At 35.2% G+C, this 19,136-nt stretch overlaps 1 protein-coding gene across 2 annotated transcripts; it reads left to right on the top strand.

Annotated features, from left to right (window-relative positions):
* The first annotated feature begins 458 nt into the window (after positions 1 to 458).
* LOC133777477 (probable LRR receptor-like serine/threonine-protein kinase At1g06840) lies at positions 459 to 12,021 on the top strand. 2 transcript variants are annotated; one of them, XM_062217104.1, is made up of 20 exons: positions 459 to 566; positions 899 to 1,001; positions 1,560 to 1,710; positions 1,931 to 2,002; positions 2,099 to 2,170; positions 2,654 to 2,797; positions 2,886 to 2,957; positions 3,052 to 3,123; positions 4,022 to 4,096; positions 4,503 to 4,571; positions 4,716 to 4,784; positions 4,966 to 5,037; positions 5,360 to 5,428; positions 6,360 to 6,877; positions 7,392 to 7,550; positions 7,644 to 7,927; positions 9,107 to 9,158; positions 9,767 to 10,017; positions 10,882 to 11,016; positions 11,428 to 12,021. In XM_062217104.1, exons 2-20 carry the CDS (start codon positions 908 to 910, stop codon positions 11,773 to 11,775), a joined length of 2,778 nt encoding a protein of 925 aa, XP_062073088.1. In that variant the 5' UTR covers positions 459 to 566; positions 899 to 907; the 3' UTR covers positions 11,776 to 12,021. The 2 variants fall into 2 exon arrangements, with proteins under 2 accessions (XP_062073088.1, XP_062073087.1); XM_062217103.1 differs by having other exon boundaries at positions 482 to 635.
* Positions 12,022 to 19,136: the final 7,115 nt, after the last annotated feature.

Genomic DNA, 19,136 nt, shown 5'->3' on the forward strand with positions numbered 1-19,136 from the left:
GACCAGCTGTACTATTTCTTCACTTTGCTGCCCTTATTATTTCTTTAAAATAAAAAAAAAATACAAAAGTCATATCACTGAGAGCCTTCTTTACCAAATCCACCAACACCATATTTACATATCTCTTTTCCTTTTTCCTTTTTCTTTTTTCCTTTCTTTCTTTTTTTTCCACTCTCATTGTCAACTCTCTCTTTCTCTCTTTCTCTCGTGTCTCACCTTTCAACTTAAAATCACTTCTAGTTGTCAATGTCATCTCTTAAAACAAAAAACATTAAAAACAAAAAAACAAAAGTTGTTGTGAAATATAAATATCGTACTCTTGTCTTGTGTGCATAACCATATATGGCCAATAGTGTCAAACGACACTTCGTTGCCAACTTGGCTGCCATCTCAGACATCGTTGTCATCCTATTTTATATATATTCAATTCAGTGGAAAAACGACGATATGTGGATCATCGTGACGACAACGATGCTCTCAGAGCGTGTTTTGCTCTCTCTAGTCCCATTGACTTTGTGTTCGGTCTTTTGGTGTGGTCCTCAGAGTTCCCAGTTCCTGCCGTGCTGGTAATCCATCATATTTCATTCTCTCCACCACAAAAATATCTCAGCTCCAAACTCTCTAATTCATTCAAGGCATGTTGATAATATGATCATTTAATGTTATACTTTTGTTGTTTTGGAGATATCTCACGTTTAATTTCTACTCACGTTTGTCATTGAGCAATTTCTTAAGCTGACGTGTCTGGCTGAGATTCCTGGAAAAAAAAAATTGAGCCAGAAACTAACTAGAAAATATTTCTTAACTTTGCATTTTCACTTTCTCAAGTAAATTTTCATAATTCTCTCTTCTACGCTTCGTATATTTGCAATTATAATTTTTTCTATCTGTGTTTTAGGGTACGAAGATGTGGAAGCTGAGAGTTTTGGCATGTGTTCTCGCGGTCTCATATTCTTACTTCCTTCTTCTTGTTGTGGCACATGTTACGGATCCCTCGGAAGGTCAATTTTTCTTTCAGTTTTTATTATTACTAATATTAGTGTTTTTCTTTTTTTGTTTATTTTTCACAATTCTCATTGTCAATTACTGTTTAGTTATAAAACCTTGTTTACTTGCAATTAAGTAACAGGAAATTTCAATTATTATTATTTTTTTCTTTCTGAAATTGGTTGGTACCATGTTTTAATTAGCTGGTCTTCTAAGTAATTATAGCCTTTGCTTCATTTATATACACATATATATATATTTATATATATATATATATATATATTTAAAGGGGCTAGGGATAACTCGGGTAAACAGTATCAAGTTGAACTTGTTGCTCAAGGAGGTGTATAATTTTATATTTACTCAAATGGAAACAAACTTTTAAAATATATGTAAATATGTCTTTTCTAAAATTGGTTCATTAACAATATATTTTTTAACCAGTCCTTAAAATTAAGAAAATATGATCTTTATAGTTCTGTTTTTAAATAAAGACAAGGCAGGGTAGTCCATATCTTTTGAGTCAAATAGAATAGACTTTAAATTTTTGCCCTGTTGGTTACTATTTGCAGTGAAAGCTTTGAAGGGTGTGAAGAGCAGATTAATTGATCCAATGAACAATCTGAGAAACTGGAACAAGGGGGATCCTTGTGTATCTAATTGGACTAAAGTTATTTGTTCAAACCAAACTGGGACTGATGGATACTTGCATGTTACAGAACTGTATGTCATACCATTCTTTACTTTCTTTGATAGTTTTGTTCTTGAATAATTTTCCTTTAGTCTGCTATTGCAAGATAACCGAGTGATAGAAATAGTTTTAATCATCATCATTATTATTATTATTATTATTCTTGACTTAATACTTTCCATCGTTATTCGTTCTCTTTGTGCTCTACATTTTCTGTTATGTCATACAAGTTTAATAAAAATTTTGATGCAGCCAACTGATGGGAATGAATCTCTCAGGAATTTTAGCGCCTGAACTGGGACAACTAACTCATCTTTGGATATTGTGAGCCATATCTATCTTAAAATTAGATTGCACTTAAAGAACTTTTCCTGATAAATTTTTCAGTTGCACTAACATGATTTTCTTATCATTTGGAAGAGATTTCATGTGGAATGAAATAACGGGCACAATTCCCAAGGAGATCGGGAACATTCAAAACCTGACACTCTTGTAAGTTGGATCTTGTTTTGTTTTCAAACCTTTTTATACTAGTTTAATTTCTTTGTGATGAACTACATCATGCTTAGAAAAAGTTTTAAGCATCCCTTGATGGATTTGTTCCTCTGGAAAGTTGGTCGACTACTTTTGATGGATAATTCTCTCAGGTGGGGTAAGAATAAATAACCTGCTAGTTGAGAAAATTTTCAAGCTGTAGATTTTCTTTGGATTAATTCTTACAGGCAGACTTATTTTTTTGTAATCTGATTGATTGCAATGTAGTCTGAATTTAAGAAATCCACAGTACTATTAGAAGATCACTATGTTTAAAGCTTCCTCTTTTGCTATATGTACTTTTGAAATTCTTATACTCATAATGGATATTCACACATTAATTGTTGTAGCAGCAAACATATCTAGTATTAACGCAAAAGATACTGGACAACTAGTTCCGCTTCAACCAATGTAACTCTCTCTCATATATTTATTATCCAGACTCTTGAATGGAAACAAACTTAGAGGGTCTTTTCCTGATGAGCTTGGAAATCTATCAAAATTAAATCGACTACAGGTTGACCAGAACCAAATGTCAGGTCCATTGCCAAAATCATTTGCAAATTTGATTGGTGTTAGACACCTGTAAGTGCATCTTTTAGCAAACACTTCTTCAAGTTGGTCAGAAGTGTGCTTTTTATTGTGTCTTACCTTTATGCCTGTTACTTTGCAGCCACTTGAACAACAATTCTTTCAGTGGTCAAATTCCTTCTGAGCTTTCCAAGTTACCCTGTCTTCTTCACTTGTGAGTTTATGTATCACTTGTTTCATTGATTCATGGAATATTTGAAAGGACGCTAACATTTGGGAACATGTGGTTGGTAAAAAAAAATTTGCAGGCTTTTGGATAGTAACAACTTTTCTGGGAGGCTTCCACCAGAACTCTCAAACATAACAGACCTGCGCATACTGTATGCTTCTCCGCTCAACATTACTGGATTCCTAAATGAAATTACCTATATATTACATCACTATATGATCTTGGTTCTTGACCTGTATTTTGTTTTTGTATTTTTTCATTAGTTTGTTACTTCAGTTATATGTTCTCTTTCTAGTCACTGATTGGTATTAGGATGTTTCAAAGCCAAAGCTTTTTTGAAATATTCAGGCTCCATGTTGGTATGAAACCTTAATTTAGAAGAAAGTAATCCAAGGTAAGTTATAAAGCTGAAACCGTAGTTCACCTGTTGATACTTTGGCGCAGAATAACTGCAGTAATTAGAATCAGTTCCAATCTCTTTAGATTACTACTTGCAACTAAGTTTTGATGTACTTTATTTAATGAATAAAGAGACAACTAAGTTTCTACTAAGACTAAAGTCTTTCTTTCAAACTTGGGAATTGTTTAGAGAATGTAGTTAAAATATCCTGTCACTAAAATGCTTAGGCAAAACTGGTTCTCTTCATGATGAGTTCACCTCAACATTTATGATAAGCCACTATTTATTAACTTTAACTCTTATTGTTAACAATTATGTGTTGGGTTTGATGCCTTTATAAAACCACATTTTTTGTGCAATTCATTCATTATCAATAAAGTAGTAGAAATCATTTTGTTCAATTAGATTGCGTTGTTTACATATTTTATTACGTGATTAATTATTATTAATACAAATGTTTATAAAATCCCGAACACATGTATAGTTACAATTATAGTGACTTTATTACAGTGGATTATAATTGTAATTATATGTTCAAAAGTATTTTATCCTAAAATTAAAAATGTGTACTGCACAATTACTTTATATAGGAGATGAAATGGAAAAAAGTACTGATATTTTATATATAAATTTGTTCTTCCTTTTGTAGTCAACTTGACAACAACAATTTCAGTGAATCTGAGATTCCGGCTACCTATGGCAACCTTTCAAAATTGGTTAAAATGTAAGTGTTGTAGAAAAAATATTATTTCACTCTGTGAATGGATGAACATGTCTATTAGTCCTTGGATTTTAAAATACTACTAATATTGTGGATATCTAGTCACTTGTCACTAATTATATATGGAAATAATAAGAGCATAGGTACACATGAAGCGTATGTTTCTAGTTGAATCCAGAATTCTGTCCACCTGGAAATGCTTTAGACATTCAATAAAATACACCTTCATGAATTTCCAATTTTCATTGTTTTCTTATGAAAGTTGTTTACAGGTTTTCTCTCATTTTGTGCTCTCATAATTTGTATGAAGAGAATCTGTCCCGACAATATTCTGAATAATGTTCTTTAAAACTACAATGGTGATGAGTTTTTCAACTCTATGTTTTTCTTTTGCTTGCGACCTTTGCAGAAGTCTTAGGAATTGCGGCTTGCAAGGAGCTGTTCCTGATCTAAGCAGGATAGTTAACCTTAGTTATATGTAAGTTCATGGTTTGGCAATGACTCATTGTTGCACCTTCCTTTGTGAAATCAATTATTGACTTTGGAATGCTGGGTTTTTTTTTCCTATTATTTTTTAACTGCTTTATGATCATTTTTGATATCTTACTTGGTTCACGTGCAGAGACTTGAGCAGGAATCATCTAGTTGGAACCATTCCATCACAAAAGCTTTCTCATAATGTGACAACAATGTATGTGAATTCAGATTTATATTCCCACAATCTTCATTTTATAAAAGTTCATGTTGACCTGTTGCACAAGTTAATGTAAAATTGAATATGACCATTAAATTGATTTTGGATATTTAATCCGTTATTTATATAATTGTTTTATGAACTTACCCTGTAAAGAAACTTATTCTTGCTATTGCAGAGATCTGTCGTATAACCGTCTTAATGGATCTATTCCAGGAAGTTTTTGGGATCTTCCTTCTCTGCAGAAACTGTATGTGTCTATGTGCTCTTTTGCAATTTTTCATTTTAGTTTTCCATCTAAAAAGATCATGCTGCGTTTACGATTCTGATGGACCAATATTTGAATGCTCTTTCTGTCATTCTACAGTACCAGACATAATATTCTTAATAAATTGTTTATCCGTCCTAGTTAACATGTCCTATATGAGCTAAACTTCTTCTGTACACTTCTAAAGCAAAACTAGTTGGTTATTTTATGCGCTGACAACTGAAAAATGACTGTTACAGTCTATGGAGAATATTATTTGTAATTTTGATTTGAACTTTACTGATTCATCAACTTGATATTTCAGCGATCTGAGGAACAATTCATTATCAGCCATCTTGGAAGATATAGATCCTCAAAAAAATGTCACTCTGAGGTATGCTTTCTATGCATTGTATGGCGAAAAGTAGACTTTTGACAAAGACGAAACTTGTATTTTACTATCTATCTGTGACACAACTTATGGTAATTTAATTCTGTAAATATAATGGTGAAAATAAGGCTTCAATTAAAGTGAATTTTGTAGAATTATTACATTCATCACATTAAATTTTGAACCGTCTAGTCTACTCTCAAGACCACAGAACCTACATTAATCGCATAAAATCACAAACCTCAGATCTGATATGCATTGGCATGATATCCTTTGCTCTATAGGATTTTCTTATAAAAGAAAATTACTTATGCTTCACTGGTGATGAGGGTCCTCTTTAAATATAAATTAAACAAGGTTAAGGCTGCCTTACAACTTGAACTTTGTGTATATTTTGGTTTCGGAATTAGAATTATCGTTACCGAAATCTTCTAACATATCTTCATATTGACACTAGATTGACAGATCATGTTACTTTACCTTTTCTTCATTTTCTTGCATATGTTTTAGAGTAGATATTGTGATATGGAAACAACTAACTACAAAATCAATAATCATTGAAATGACCATGGCTAGATAACAAGTTTTTCATGGTCATATACTGGAAAAAGCCATTAATGATATCCAATCATTATGCCATTAATTCTGGAAAAAGCATGGAAAAATAATATAGGATAAAAAAAACTTGTAGTCTTTAAATCATTTGTTGTGCCATTAAATGATATCCAATCATGCATTAAATGGAATCTCATGCTTAGAATTCAATGAATTCATATTTACTGGATAAATTGGTCATAGTAGGGCCCAGGTAGGATAATTTTGTTGCAATAGGATCAACATGGTATTGTTTGAAATGAAATATGTTGCACAACTCTATGTATTGGCTCTAGTTTTATAAACTCAAGTTTTGATAGCTTTAGCAGCTTTCCTTCAGGCTTGGAAACAATCCCATATGCAAGAATGCAACCATACAAAACATAGGCCAGTTTTGTAGATCTGATGCTGAACAGAACGAGATCCCTGAAAAATCTAAAGATCCAAAAGAAACAAGATGTCCTATTCAAACATGCCCACTAGATAATTCCTATGAATTTGTCCCATCATCTTTGGATTGCTATTGTGCAGCGCCAATCAGAATCGAATATAGGCTTAAGAGCCCAAGTTTTTCTTATTTCCGTCCATACAGTAGTGAATTTAAGGTGTATCTCACTAGTTCTCTCAAGTTGAAGTTTTCTCAATTGTCAATTGATTCATTTTCCTGGGAAGAAGGACCTCGTCTCCGGATGTATTTGAAGCTTTTCCCTTTGTACAATGATTCTCACTCATACACATTTAACGAAAGTGAGCTTCAGCGAATTAGAGAACAATTTACAGAATGGCATTTTCCTCGCACTGACTTTTTTGGACCATATGAGCTTCTCAACTTCACTCTCCTGGGACCTTATAAAGATGGTATGTAGTAGTGCAGCCTAATTTTGAAACCATCTTTTTGTATAGTTATATTATTTTTTAATGAGTACAACATATTCCTGAAACAAAAACACATGATAATTTGGTTTCAAGCTTTACAAGCTGTATGGTTTTGAATAACAGTTTCCTCCAGGTTTGCATAACATTTTGAGAGAAGAATTTGAATATTAGTAATCTGTGGTGTATTTTTTTATTATGTACAAGGAGGGCCTACCGACTGAGTCCAGCTATGTAAATGCCTTCAACCTGATAGTTGATCACGCTGGCAACCATGGAAACATGGTTATGTAGATTGATATTTGTAGCATATATAAAATTCATGGATGAATTGTTACATAATACATTTTTGAACAAATGTGTTTTTAATGTCTTTTATGGTTTGATTATCTCATAACTCTTCTGATTATTATTAAGATCATTACATATTTTGGCTGATGTATTCTTTTTTTCCATATATAGTCAATGGTTTTGAAGTGAATAATTTCTATCTATGCAGTGATGTTTACAAGCACACATAGTACTGTAATTAGTAAAGGCATTTTGGTAGCGATTATACTTGGGGCCATTGCTTGTATTGTTACCATTGCAGCATTAGTCTCATTTTTCACCGTGAGGTATGCCAAATACCATCGAGCACCATCAAGAAGGCGTTCATGTAAGTTTTGTTTATACTATGAAGTATGATATTATGATGGCAATATTAGATCTTTGTAGGATAAAACAAAGTGACGTGAATCTGATTTTACAGCCTCGATGGCTTCCATGAAGATTGATGGTGTGAAGGCATTCACTTTTAAGGAAATGGCATCAGCTACCGGGAATTTTACTTTCTCAACTCAAGTTGGTCGAGGAGGTTATGGAAAGGTTTTTAAAGGAATTTTAGCAGACAACACAATTGTGGCCATAAAACGTGCAGAAGAAGGATCATTGCAGGGCCAGAAAGAATTTTTGACAGAGATAGAACTGTTATCAAGGTTACATCACCGGAACCTGGTCTCATTACTTGGGTATTGTGATGAAGAAGATGAGCAGGTATTTTTTTTTCAGGTCTAATCTTCAACTAGTAATATTTTCAGTTGAATATTAATTGATTTACTGTTTGTTTCTACTTGTAATTCAATTTGATTGGGGAGGGTGAGCATGTTTTTGGTTATTGTCAAGTTGTTGTGTGATGTGTATTGGCTACCGATCATTCATTCTAGCAGCATAAAATTGATAAGTGAATCCCATGTTTGCTCACCTGAATTTGCCTTTTTTATAATATGAACTAAACTTATTCAATCTATGCTATGTATAAAAGATGCTAAAAGATAAGATACAATATTATAAAGACAATAAACCTATTTACGCTTTCACATCAAAGTGAGATATAGTACTTAAATTTTCTTTCATTTAATGCCTATTGGTGTTCCAAAAGTACCTTTTCAAAGTAATAGCTTTAAGCTTTTGGGAGAATTGGTAATGTACAATGCCTTTCTGGGCTAGTTCTGAGTTCAAGACCTGCAACCAGACTCCAATTTCTCTCTTAGATTAAAAATCCACAATTAGCTCACCTCCTAATAACTATTTTTTAAAATTTTGTTTAAATGAATGTAGAGTACATGCAAGGCACATAGATTTTGTCCACGGACACTGTCGATGATATATCTTTAATAAGAATAAAAGCTTTATTGATGGATAATAGAAGGTACAAGTAGCTTAAACGTTAGGATTTTTCTTAAAACAGAAAACATGATACAAAATCTAAACTAACTAACAACAGAAAGAAAATGTAAACGGTTCATCTTTCTGATTAAGAGCAATAAAAAAGAAAAGAAAACTTTGAACTCCATAGTCAAGTTAAGCTAACAACTTGGCTCTTTACCATGAAGATAATAAAGGTTGCCTTTAGCACGGTTAACAATAACAACTCATTAAATGGACAATTATCTATTTTCTAAGTAAAGCGATTTACATTTTCACTAGCATTGTTCTGTTTGATTTAAAAGAAGAATTGTTGTGTTTATAATAAATTTTAAACAAAAAATTTCAACTACTTAATACCATACCATCAATTTTTATCATTCATTGTACGGGAATGGATTTTATTATTGAATTTTAGCGTGTATGTTAAAATTACACGTTAAGGTTTATAGTTTCAGTTTCCAGAAAACTTATTAGGATTGCTCAATCTATAAATTCCATTAACTTCTGTTCTTCACATGTGTGCAGATGCTAGTTTATGAGTTCATGCCTAATGGAACACTGAGGGACTGGCTTTCTGGTATGATATTCTTCATCGTGTATGGTTCATAATGTCTCGTGTTTCTAATCTACTCCTTGGCTTTTATTTCTTTTACCTGATATGCAAAAAATAAAATAAATTATGTTAAATGTCATAAAATGCAGGAAAAAGTTTTTTTGTATGATTTGACTTTGAAACAATAGTCTGGATCTCAATAATACAATGGTTTAAGTACTTAAATTGAGAACATCTTAATTTGTTCCGACTTCTTTTGGTTTCTTATGTTTTTCTTTTTTCTTTTTGTCACGTGGTTAATATTCAATAAATGTGAAGTTACTCTCGTTGTGCTATTTTGTCAGTTATAAAGAACCCAAGATAAATGAAGGTGTTGATTTAGTACGGAAGATTTATCAGTTGCCTTTCTTTTCAGTAGTTTATCTTTTTTAGCTCAAATCTTATTAAAGTTTGGTTTCACTATTTATTTAACATTATTATTTATCCTTAATTTTATAAAGGGAAAGGTGAGAGAAAGGGTGACTTGAGAATCAACTTTAAATTTTCATCTTTTCAGCATTTTTATTCTCTCTTTACTAAGGTATGTGCTTGATTTTGGATCTCCTAATAATGTTGTGACCATGCTATGACAGCTAAGGCAAAGGGAACCTTAAATTTCAGTATGAGATTGCGCGTTGCAATGGGTTCAGCTAAAGGAATTCTTTATCTACATACTGAAGCAGACCCTCCTATATTCCACCGGGATATAAAAGCCAGCAACATACTTCTGGATTCTAACTTCACTGCTAAAGTAGCTGATTTTGGATTGTCGCGACTTGCACCAACGCTTGATTCTGAAGGGACAGTGCCTGAATATGTATCTACAGTTGTGAAGGGAACACCAGTATGTCTACGTCCGAATAAAAATTGTGTAGAGATAAATTTCAAACATGGTTTTTTTATTCATTTTTAAAATTTACTTTTTACTCATTTTACGTTAACATGAAGTGCTGATTCTGTGAGTACATGCTAAATTAAAATATTGTGGACTAATTTCATCTCAGCTGGTGGAATGGATATATCTCTGAAATAAAAGTTGTCTATAAGTTTTGTGGTTGAAAACCAGCTGGGGGTAGGAAAGGGTTTTGTGAACAAGAGGATACCTATGTTGCATAGCCCCACAATAAGACCAGAAGTAGTATATATCCAATAAGTTGTAGCCACTTGGAGCATTGCGTTATCCCACTTGAAATTGGTGCAAGTTAGCTTAGCATGCAGAATAAATTTGTTTTAATAACTTCCAACTTTTTTAAAAGGGAAAAAGGTCTATATTTTGTACTATATTGAAGCTGGGTGAAGGGTATTATCATGGTGCTAGTGAAAATTACCAAACTGAATAGTGTCAGCCAACTATATACTGAAACCAGCTAAAGATTTTCTTGCGTTATTCTTTTGCCCAAGAGTCCAATATCCATGTCCTACCTTCTTTGACGAGCAGTGGAAGTTTCTTTGATGTTTAAAGCAGTGAGCCAGTTGACAGTGGATATATTGATTGGAAAAGATTTGAGTCACTAAGATTTACATAAAATTGTAATATTTTCATTATCAAAAGATTTGATGCACATGGGATAGGGAACTCGATGAGTCTAATCATCTGATGGCACTTATATGTTTTCTTTTATCATTTGTCGTTTATTCTGTTCAGTTGCCTTTACGTTAACATAATAATCTCTTTAGTGCTTCATCTAGTTTGGGAACATGTTTGCAGGGCTACCTGGATCCAGAATATTTTTTGACTCATAAGTTGACAGACAAAAGTGATGTCTACAGTCTAGGAGTTGTATTTCTTGAGCTCTTGACAGGCATGCATCCAATTTCTCATGGAAAAAACATTGTCCGCGAGGTGATTCTCCACGAACTCTTCTTGCTTTGGACTTAGTTATGCTGTGTCTCTGCTCATCCTCCAATGCACATTATGATTTTGAAAAGTTTACGATTGTCCTTCCAATTCATTAGACATATTAATTAACTCGATAACGAACTGATTTTTACTAAGATCTGGATTGAACATCTTTTAGTTAGAGTTACAATGAGAGCTCAAACACACTTCCGTATAATAGGCAGTGGATATGGAAGTTTGTGTTTAATCTCTCATTGCATGGTTCCTTTCCATTTGAACATTCTCAAACTGAAGCAGGTTCCTTTTATTAAATGACATATAGCATAGAATCATATTCATGCTTCTTGTAGATATAACATCTACTACCTGTGCCACTTCTGTTATCTATCATGCAAAACTGTAATCTTGTTTCAGGTGTTGACGGCACATCAATCTGGGACGATGTTCTCTGTTATAGACTCCAACATGGGCTCCTATTCATCTGCATGTATTGAAAAGTTTGCAGCTTTGGCTCTTAGTTGTTGCCATGACCAGACAGAGAAGAGGCCGTCAATGTTGGAGGTGGTGAGGGAGCTAGAAGACATACTTCAGATGATGCCAGAATCAGACACAACTGTTTCAGAATCAACTTCCAGTTCCACCTATGCTGCCTCTTTGGCAACGCCATCTTCATCCTTCGTTACAAGGAACTCATTTGCTTCCACATCTATATCAGGAAGTGATCTTGTTAGTGGTGTCATTCCTACCATCTCGCCTCGCTGAGACCAAATGTTATGTTTTTTTTTTTCGGTTGTAGTTTAGGTTGGAGGGATAAGGATACATGTAGAATGTTGTCTGTTATTTTAGAAAGAAATTCAGTGACCAAACGGTAGTTTCTTTACAGTTGTCAAACCACATAGAACCTCTAACTCAAATTCTGCTTTGGCTCATGGTGTAAAGAAACGAGATACTATTACATGGAAAATGCATTGCACTCTATAAGATAAAAGAATTGATATGGATGGAAAAGTATGTTTATTTCGGTATAAGTTATATATATTTATATACAATTACATAGTATCATGAATTTATATACATATAAATTGTTCCCACAACTTTCGGAATATTCGAATAACTTGCCATAGCAAGAATGCTAGATTCAGGGGACACAACTGTAAATGGTGGAAGACACTGATGGTGTTGATCCTTTCCTATTATGCCCTGCAAGATGGTGATTCCATCAGAAACACCAATCTTGGATCGAAGAGAGGCAAAACGTGGCTTAGCTAGTGGCTTGGTGAGTATGTTGGCAAGCAGATTGGCAGTGGAAATATGTGAAACTTGCAGGATGCCAGCAGAAACTTTTTCACGCACAAAGTGATAGTCAAGTGCTATGTGCTTCATTCGTGAGTGGAAGATGGGATTTGCACATAAATATGTGGCACCAATGTTGTCACATAAAAGATGTGTTTGTACAGAGATTCTTAGCTCAAAAAGAAGGTTGAGAATCCAAGTAAGTTCAACGGCTGCTGAGGCGATGGAGCAATACTTTGCCTCCGTGGATGAACGAGCAACTGTTCGCTGTTTCTTGGAATACCATGATGTTGAGATTGGTTAAATATAATAGTTAAGTTTTTTACACGATGTGGTGCAAAACACTTAACGGTTTTTACTTAAGTTGATGTGAAAATATGAGATTTTGTTGTAGGCATCTATAATTGATTTTTATGGGTTTAAAATAATACAATAAGGTATCTAAGCATACCAAAAAAGTTTGGGAACATTTGAAGGTGTTTAAGGCCACTTTTGAGGAGTTGACACAACTCTTGTGGCGTTGCGTTGCCTGGGAACTTAAGCCTAAGGATTTTGTAACTGGTCGAAAATGCTACATCGTTTTTTCGCAACATTTTTCAAAATGCTGAAAATTGCGTTTTTTTTGCTTCAAATGACTAGTTCATAAGCTCAAATCCTATTGGTTGAGCCTAATGATATGATGCATACACTATAAATATGAGTTATTATAGTTTAAAAGTCTTGATCACACTTTTCATCTCTTTCTCAAAAACCTTCTCTCTCTTTAGCTCTCAAGATTACTTGTTTTCTCTAAGATCTTCATCAAGAAAGACTTGCATGAAGATTCAAGGCTTGTAAATCTCAACCTCCTTCCATTGTAGTAGCTTCAAGCAATCTCAAAGGGGAGGCTAGGAATAGAGATTTTTGGACAACAAATCTCAATTTGTGTCAAGCCTTTGTAACATCCATTGATCTACATGAAATCATAAACTTATGGTTTTATGTAACTTGATTTTTTTCTCCAGAAAGGTCTATTATTTTCTTTTGATTTAGTTTGTGTAATTCATTCATTCAATCCATGGTTATATTGTGATTAAATGTTTCTAAATTCACGTTATCAATATTAAATTATTTTTTCTTTTATTGACTGCCTTTTTCGTTATCAACCTAATCTAAGAACTTGACAGAAAATAGAAGAAAATAACACAGAGGTTTTACGTGGTTCAAGCTATAAAAGAGTCCTAGTCCACGAGTCTTTTGTATTAGTGAGTTTGAAGCTTGTTTGAGAAAGCTCCAATGGAGTCTCAGACAGTGTATATATTGCTGTGAGTTTACAATGCTTAACTAGCCAAAGTTCTCAACCTCTTTCCTAGGAAATATCCCAGTCCTATTTATAGGGGCTTGGGTCATTAATGTCCTTAATGAATAATTAATATAACATTCCCCATTATTTGGAAAGTAAAATGCTAATTAATTACATAGGGATGCACTAATAAAGACCATGGGCTAGGCAGATTGCACGGGGCCCATTTGCAGAAAGCTTCCCACCAACTTTATGGGGAACAAGTATTTGACAATGTCAGGATACAACTGCACGTTCGCCCATGTCAGGCGGAGTTATGGGAAATGCCGATTGTCGAGTGTACGAACTCAAAACCACTACTTGAGGCTCGCCAAAAGTTGTTAGATGATCATTTGGTGGGCCACAGTTGCAGTGATTGATGCCTGCCAGCTACCCCAAGTCCAAGGGCAAGGATCCTTGACCTAAGGGATTGGTGAATGAAGAAAGTGAGAGGACTACTTGAACGGTCTTCGGAACGTGGACTCTCTTGGAGACATCCACGTCTGGGAAACAGACATGGGGCGTGGCCTCGCTTGGAGATATCCGCGCCTTGAGGATGAACCTCGGGCCATGGCCTCACTTGGAGACATCCACGTCTCGCTGGACCACAACACTTGAAGGAGTTTTACAATCCGAGGAGCTCTACGCAAGCTGCCCGAAACCTCATTAGCGCTCGAGGAGCTTAATTACTCCTCTAATGATTGCCCGTGTCCTCGGGTGAAAACACGGACAACATTCCCCCCCACCAAAGTCTTCGATTGTCCTTGGACAGTGGAGACTTAGACTGAGAGGAGTAATTCAAAAGGTCTTTGGGAGTAGACGCTTGGGCTATCCATGATGTCACACTCTCAAAAAGGTAATGCCACGTGTTGACTCCCTATTTCTTGGCCCATCAATCTGTGCCATTAATGAGGAGTCCACTCCATGACTTAAAACATCTAATCCGTACCCTAGGTGTCCTTTTCCCCCATACTCGATGTGTCATTTTCCCATGAAAATTTTCATGATCCACGCCTCTTGGATTCTGACCGTTGGATTGCTCTTGAGTTCCTATGCCATAGGTAATCAACGGTCAAAGTGAAGCTGCTTCCACCCCAAGCTTTTCGAGTATAAAACTCGAGAATCGCCTCTCAGAATACTTTCAGCATTCGAAATTCAAAACCTTTGAACCTTCAAACCCTCTCTTCTTCTTCTTCACTTCATAGCTTCCAAAATCTCCCCCATTTTCTGATTTTTCGACACCCTAGACAGTTGGCGAGAATCATCCTACTTTTGGTCAGACAACAAACTATTTTTAAAACTTTGGACTCATTTTGACGTTAAAAAATAGTCAAAATGGCCCATTGCGCTCTGAGTGAGACTTTTAGCATTTTCGAACACTCAACCAGAATCTGGAAAATTCCCAAATTCTGGAAATGTTCATAGTTTCCGGTAGTGTTCTCCAGCAACCATCCTTTGGCCCCGAGGACACTCCAGTCCCTTAGAAGTTTTCTTCCTTCTCCTCTTCCTGAGCAGTAGTCTTAGGGGTTCTCGTTTTTGGCCTATCTATCTTTGGATCATGACGCTAACTGCTTGGTTACTTATTTCAGATGTCCAAGGAGCATCAACAACTACACCAGCAGGCATTCTACGCATTTGACTCGGGGATTATAGAGATGACCCAAGAAGCTGGAAGATGTCCTGAGAGTGGGAAGAAAGCGATGGAGAGTAGTCAAGCCCTCTTGGTAAGGGAAGACCACCCCCCCCCCCCCCCCGATGGCAGAGAGGCCCCTTAAACGTGGCATCTCGGAGGAAGAGGCGAACACGGGTCCCCTGCCGTTGGAAAAAACTTACACCGCTATGGGATTTGAGGCGTAGGTGACCCTCAGCAAGCTCAAACAATGGGGAGCTCTGGAGAGGATTATAACCCACCACAGAGTGGACACCAATGTCATGTGAGTGCGCCTACCTCAGGAGGGCGAGAAAGCGTATGAGAGCTTCCACGGCCTCGGGGCCTGATGCGCATCTCATCTCCAAGCTGGTGCAACCTTGCCACTGCACCAGTACTATGTTGACTTTTTGAAGTTCGTCGGCATAGCTCCATTCCAGCTATCCCCTGAATGGATATCGGGTGCTGGTCGAGCTATTTGTTCTGTACAAAAGGAAAACTAGCCGTTCCTTCTCCAGTTGAGATATTGTATATCTACAACTTCTGGGCATGCCTGTTGTGGAAATTATGTACCCAAGTATACGCAATCGTACCAAGTAATAAAGTAGTAATTATAGTATCATTCTCACAAGGACTATTATTAATTACCAAGAATCAATCGTTATTTCTAATTGTTTTGAAAAATAAAGAATATAGACTTTATTAAAACTTAACGAAATAAAACAATAAACCAGAGCAACAGAGAACTCAATACTAAAATTTTAATTCAATGGAATAAGAAATAAGGTTATTAACTTCTTCAACTATCCACCTATGCCTCTCTAATATGAATTTAAGAATTCCTATCTCTAATAGTGAATTACAATTGTAAATTATATTCTTACTAGGACTTATAACTCTCTACAATAAACAAATCTCCTACATCTCTATGGTAAATTAACATATCACAGACATTAAACACGTATTCCCTAAGCTACACAAATAATACAGGTACTCTCGTCCAATATAAATTTATGTTTATTTGACCATAACATATTTATCCTTAACTTCTCAGATCTCAAGTTAAAATCATATAAATCATGCAATTAGTAGCAATTAATCACAAGCATTAAACACAAGACAAATAATTCACAATATTGATAGGAAATTCATAAAATCTTCAGTAGATAATCATAAGGTTTCAAGAAGAATCCATTAACACTCTGAATAAGAAATTAGTTCATGATAATTATAATCAAATCCATTAAAATAAATATAAAAATCACTACAAGAGAAAGTAAAAGAAGAAGAAGAATGATGGAAACTAGTTGATCTCCAAGGTTTTGCCTCCATAGAGTTTTTTCTTGAGTCTCTCCTTAGGGTTTTCTCTCAAAAATCGTCATAATGTTGCTTATATAGTTGTTTGTGTTTTTAATGTGAAATTCCACTTTTGCCCCTGCTTAAAATGCCCTAATTTTCACTTTGACCGCCTCAAGCGCCGCGACCCTATAATGAATCGCTGCGGCCCGTGTCCAAGAATCGGAATCGTCTCGCCTCTGCCTCAACAAGCACCGCAGCTCTAATGCATGTGCACCACCGTCCTTAATTTCTCAGAATTTTGGTGTCTCTATCTAATCGCAACGTTGCGATCCTCAAGCTCAGCACCGTTGCTCAAATTGTATTTTTATCACCCAATCACATCTTTTTGAGGCCAAACACAGTCCATTTATCAAATTTTCCATAAATCCTAGAATATTGTCAAACACAAGCAACAAAAGCTGTTAGGAATAGTTCCTAGTGCGCAGTGGAATTTGCGTAATGGTAGTATTATATACAACAAAAAAATTTCATATAAACAACTTTATATGAGGATCATTTAATATGTAATATGTTAATCAACAAAATATCTATGTGTAAAAATAATACGAAATGATTTACCTCTTGTAGCTTATCAAGAATCCTCGAATCTTTTCGTAAATATTTCGATCTTCCTATCCTCGCTAGAGTACTCACACCTAGATCTTCCAAGACGTTCTCTACATCTCATGATGTGGGTGGGCACATAGAGAACAAGAGTCAATTTTGTGAATAAAAAATATTCTCAACACATAAGTCTTTTGATTATAGGCTAGAGAGAAAGGTTTAATTTTGTGAGGAAAAATATTATCAGTTTTTCTCTGATGTTTTCTTGTAAAACTGTTCTTCCCTATTTTCTATCATATAGAATATATAGACATTATTATTATCATAATAATAATAATAATAAAATTGATCATCTTAATAATAATAAATAAATGATAATTAAAGACAAATTCATACATTCCGTTTTAAAACGCTTTTAAAAAAGTTTTATTAATTAATTAAATAAAAAAAAACACCAATAACTGATCAACATCAGTAGTGGTACATGCATAGGGCGGTCCAAGAAGCCCTATGCGTGTGGCGCTTCTCTGAAAAATGGGATTTGATTTTTCATGTATTTTTATTTTAATAAGTTAGTAATTAGAAATTCAAATAAGGTATCATCTTTTTAGGGAAAAGATAACAACTTAAATTTCAAAATTTGAATTTCTATTATCATCTTATTATTAATTAACTAAATATAATAATCAAAACCAATTTTGACTATCCATATTTATCATTTCACACTTAAATAAATGATAACTCTACAAAATAGAGTTATTTTACCACTTTTTATATGCTAATTATTGCTTAATTCTTGAGTTTTTAATTGATTTATTAAGTTTTTAAGTAATTTTGAATTTAGTAGTCTTATCATGATTTTATATACTTTTGTGTGTTTTTATAAGTATTTTGTTGTAAAATGTTGTAGTTAATTATTTGAATTATTATTGTTAAGTTAGTGGTAAAAAAATGTTGTGTTATTGAACTTAAATGTAAAATATAAATTAAGTTATAATTAATATTTTCAAAGAATTAAATTGATTTATTTTATAGTTGAAAATATTGTATTATGATTTATTTTATATTTATTTTGTAGGGAATGTGTTGACGGTAAAATCTCGTCAACGAAATTAGATCGGAAAATTCAAAGGTAAGTCGAGTGAGGTTTTTGTAAGAACTAAGAATAAACTTTAAGAAAAAGTAGACACAGATAAATGATGGAGCAAATCCTGGTATATTTCTCAATAGCCTCTCCTTACAATGAATTTTCCCAACCCCCTTTCAGGTGGTCTTAGGGTTCCTTTTATAGTAGGCTCTAATGGCCTTAGATACATAGTGGTCCAGGGGACCAAGTGGTACATACGTACTGTGTCAGGGGAGTGGCTTCAGAGGTTGTGGTCGTACACCCCGTACAGAAGCAGGTGTCAGGAGGATGTCTCCACTACTTGTCGGTTCCCATGTCTAATGCGTGGTGGCAGGCGTAGTGGCGCAGGAGGTAGTGGTGTCGGCTCTGACCCATGGCCGTAGACGTACGGACCATAACTCCTATTCTTGCATAACCACTCCTGGCATTCCCACTACTTGTCTGGTAAGGGTACTATATCCGTACTTTGACTTCTTTAGGTTTGTAGGCACATTCCATATTCATGCATGTACCTTGCCCTTTGTGAGTATTCTCACCTCCAAGGCCATGGGCGAGGCCATGGGCGAGGCCATGGGCGAGGCCATGGGTGGGGCCATGGGCGAGGCCATGGGAGAGGCCATGGGCGAGGCCATGGGTGAGGCCATGGACGAGGCCATGGCCGAGGCCATGGGCGAGGCCATGGACGAGGCCATGGGCGAAGCCATGGACGAGGCCATGGACGAGGCCATGGACGAGGCCATGGACGAGGCCATGGGCGAGGCCGTGGGCGAGGCCATGGGCGAAGCCGTGGGCGAGGCCATGGGCGAAGCCATGGACGAAGCCATGGTCGAGGC

Source organism: Humulus lupulus, chromosome 5 (assembly GCF_963169125.1).
Source record: "Humulus lupulus chromosome 5, drHumLupu1.1, whole genome shotgun sequence".
Lineage (NCBI taxonomy): Eukaryota > Viridiplantae > Streptophyta > Magnoliopsida > Rosales > Cannabaceae > Humulus > Humulus lupulus.

Bases quoted from the DNA above. Each gene is read 5' to 3' on its own strand.
- LOC133777477 (XM_062217104.1), top strand. From the start codon at position 908: ATGTGGAAGCTGAGAGTTTTGGCATGTGTTCTCGCGGTCTCATATTCT. The intron at 4,097-4,502 runs GTAAGTGTTGTA...CGACCTTTGCAG, and splicing joins CTTTCAAAATTGGTTAAAAT to AAGTCTTAGGAATTGCGGCT. The intron at 5,429-6,359 runs GTATGCTTTCTA...GCTTTCCTTCAG, and splicing joins CAAAAAAATGTCACTCTGAG to GCTTGGAAACAATCCCATAT.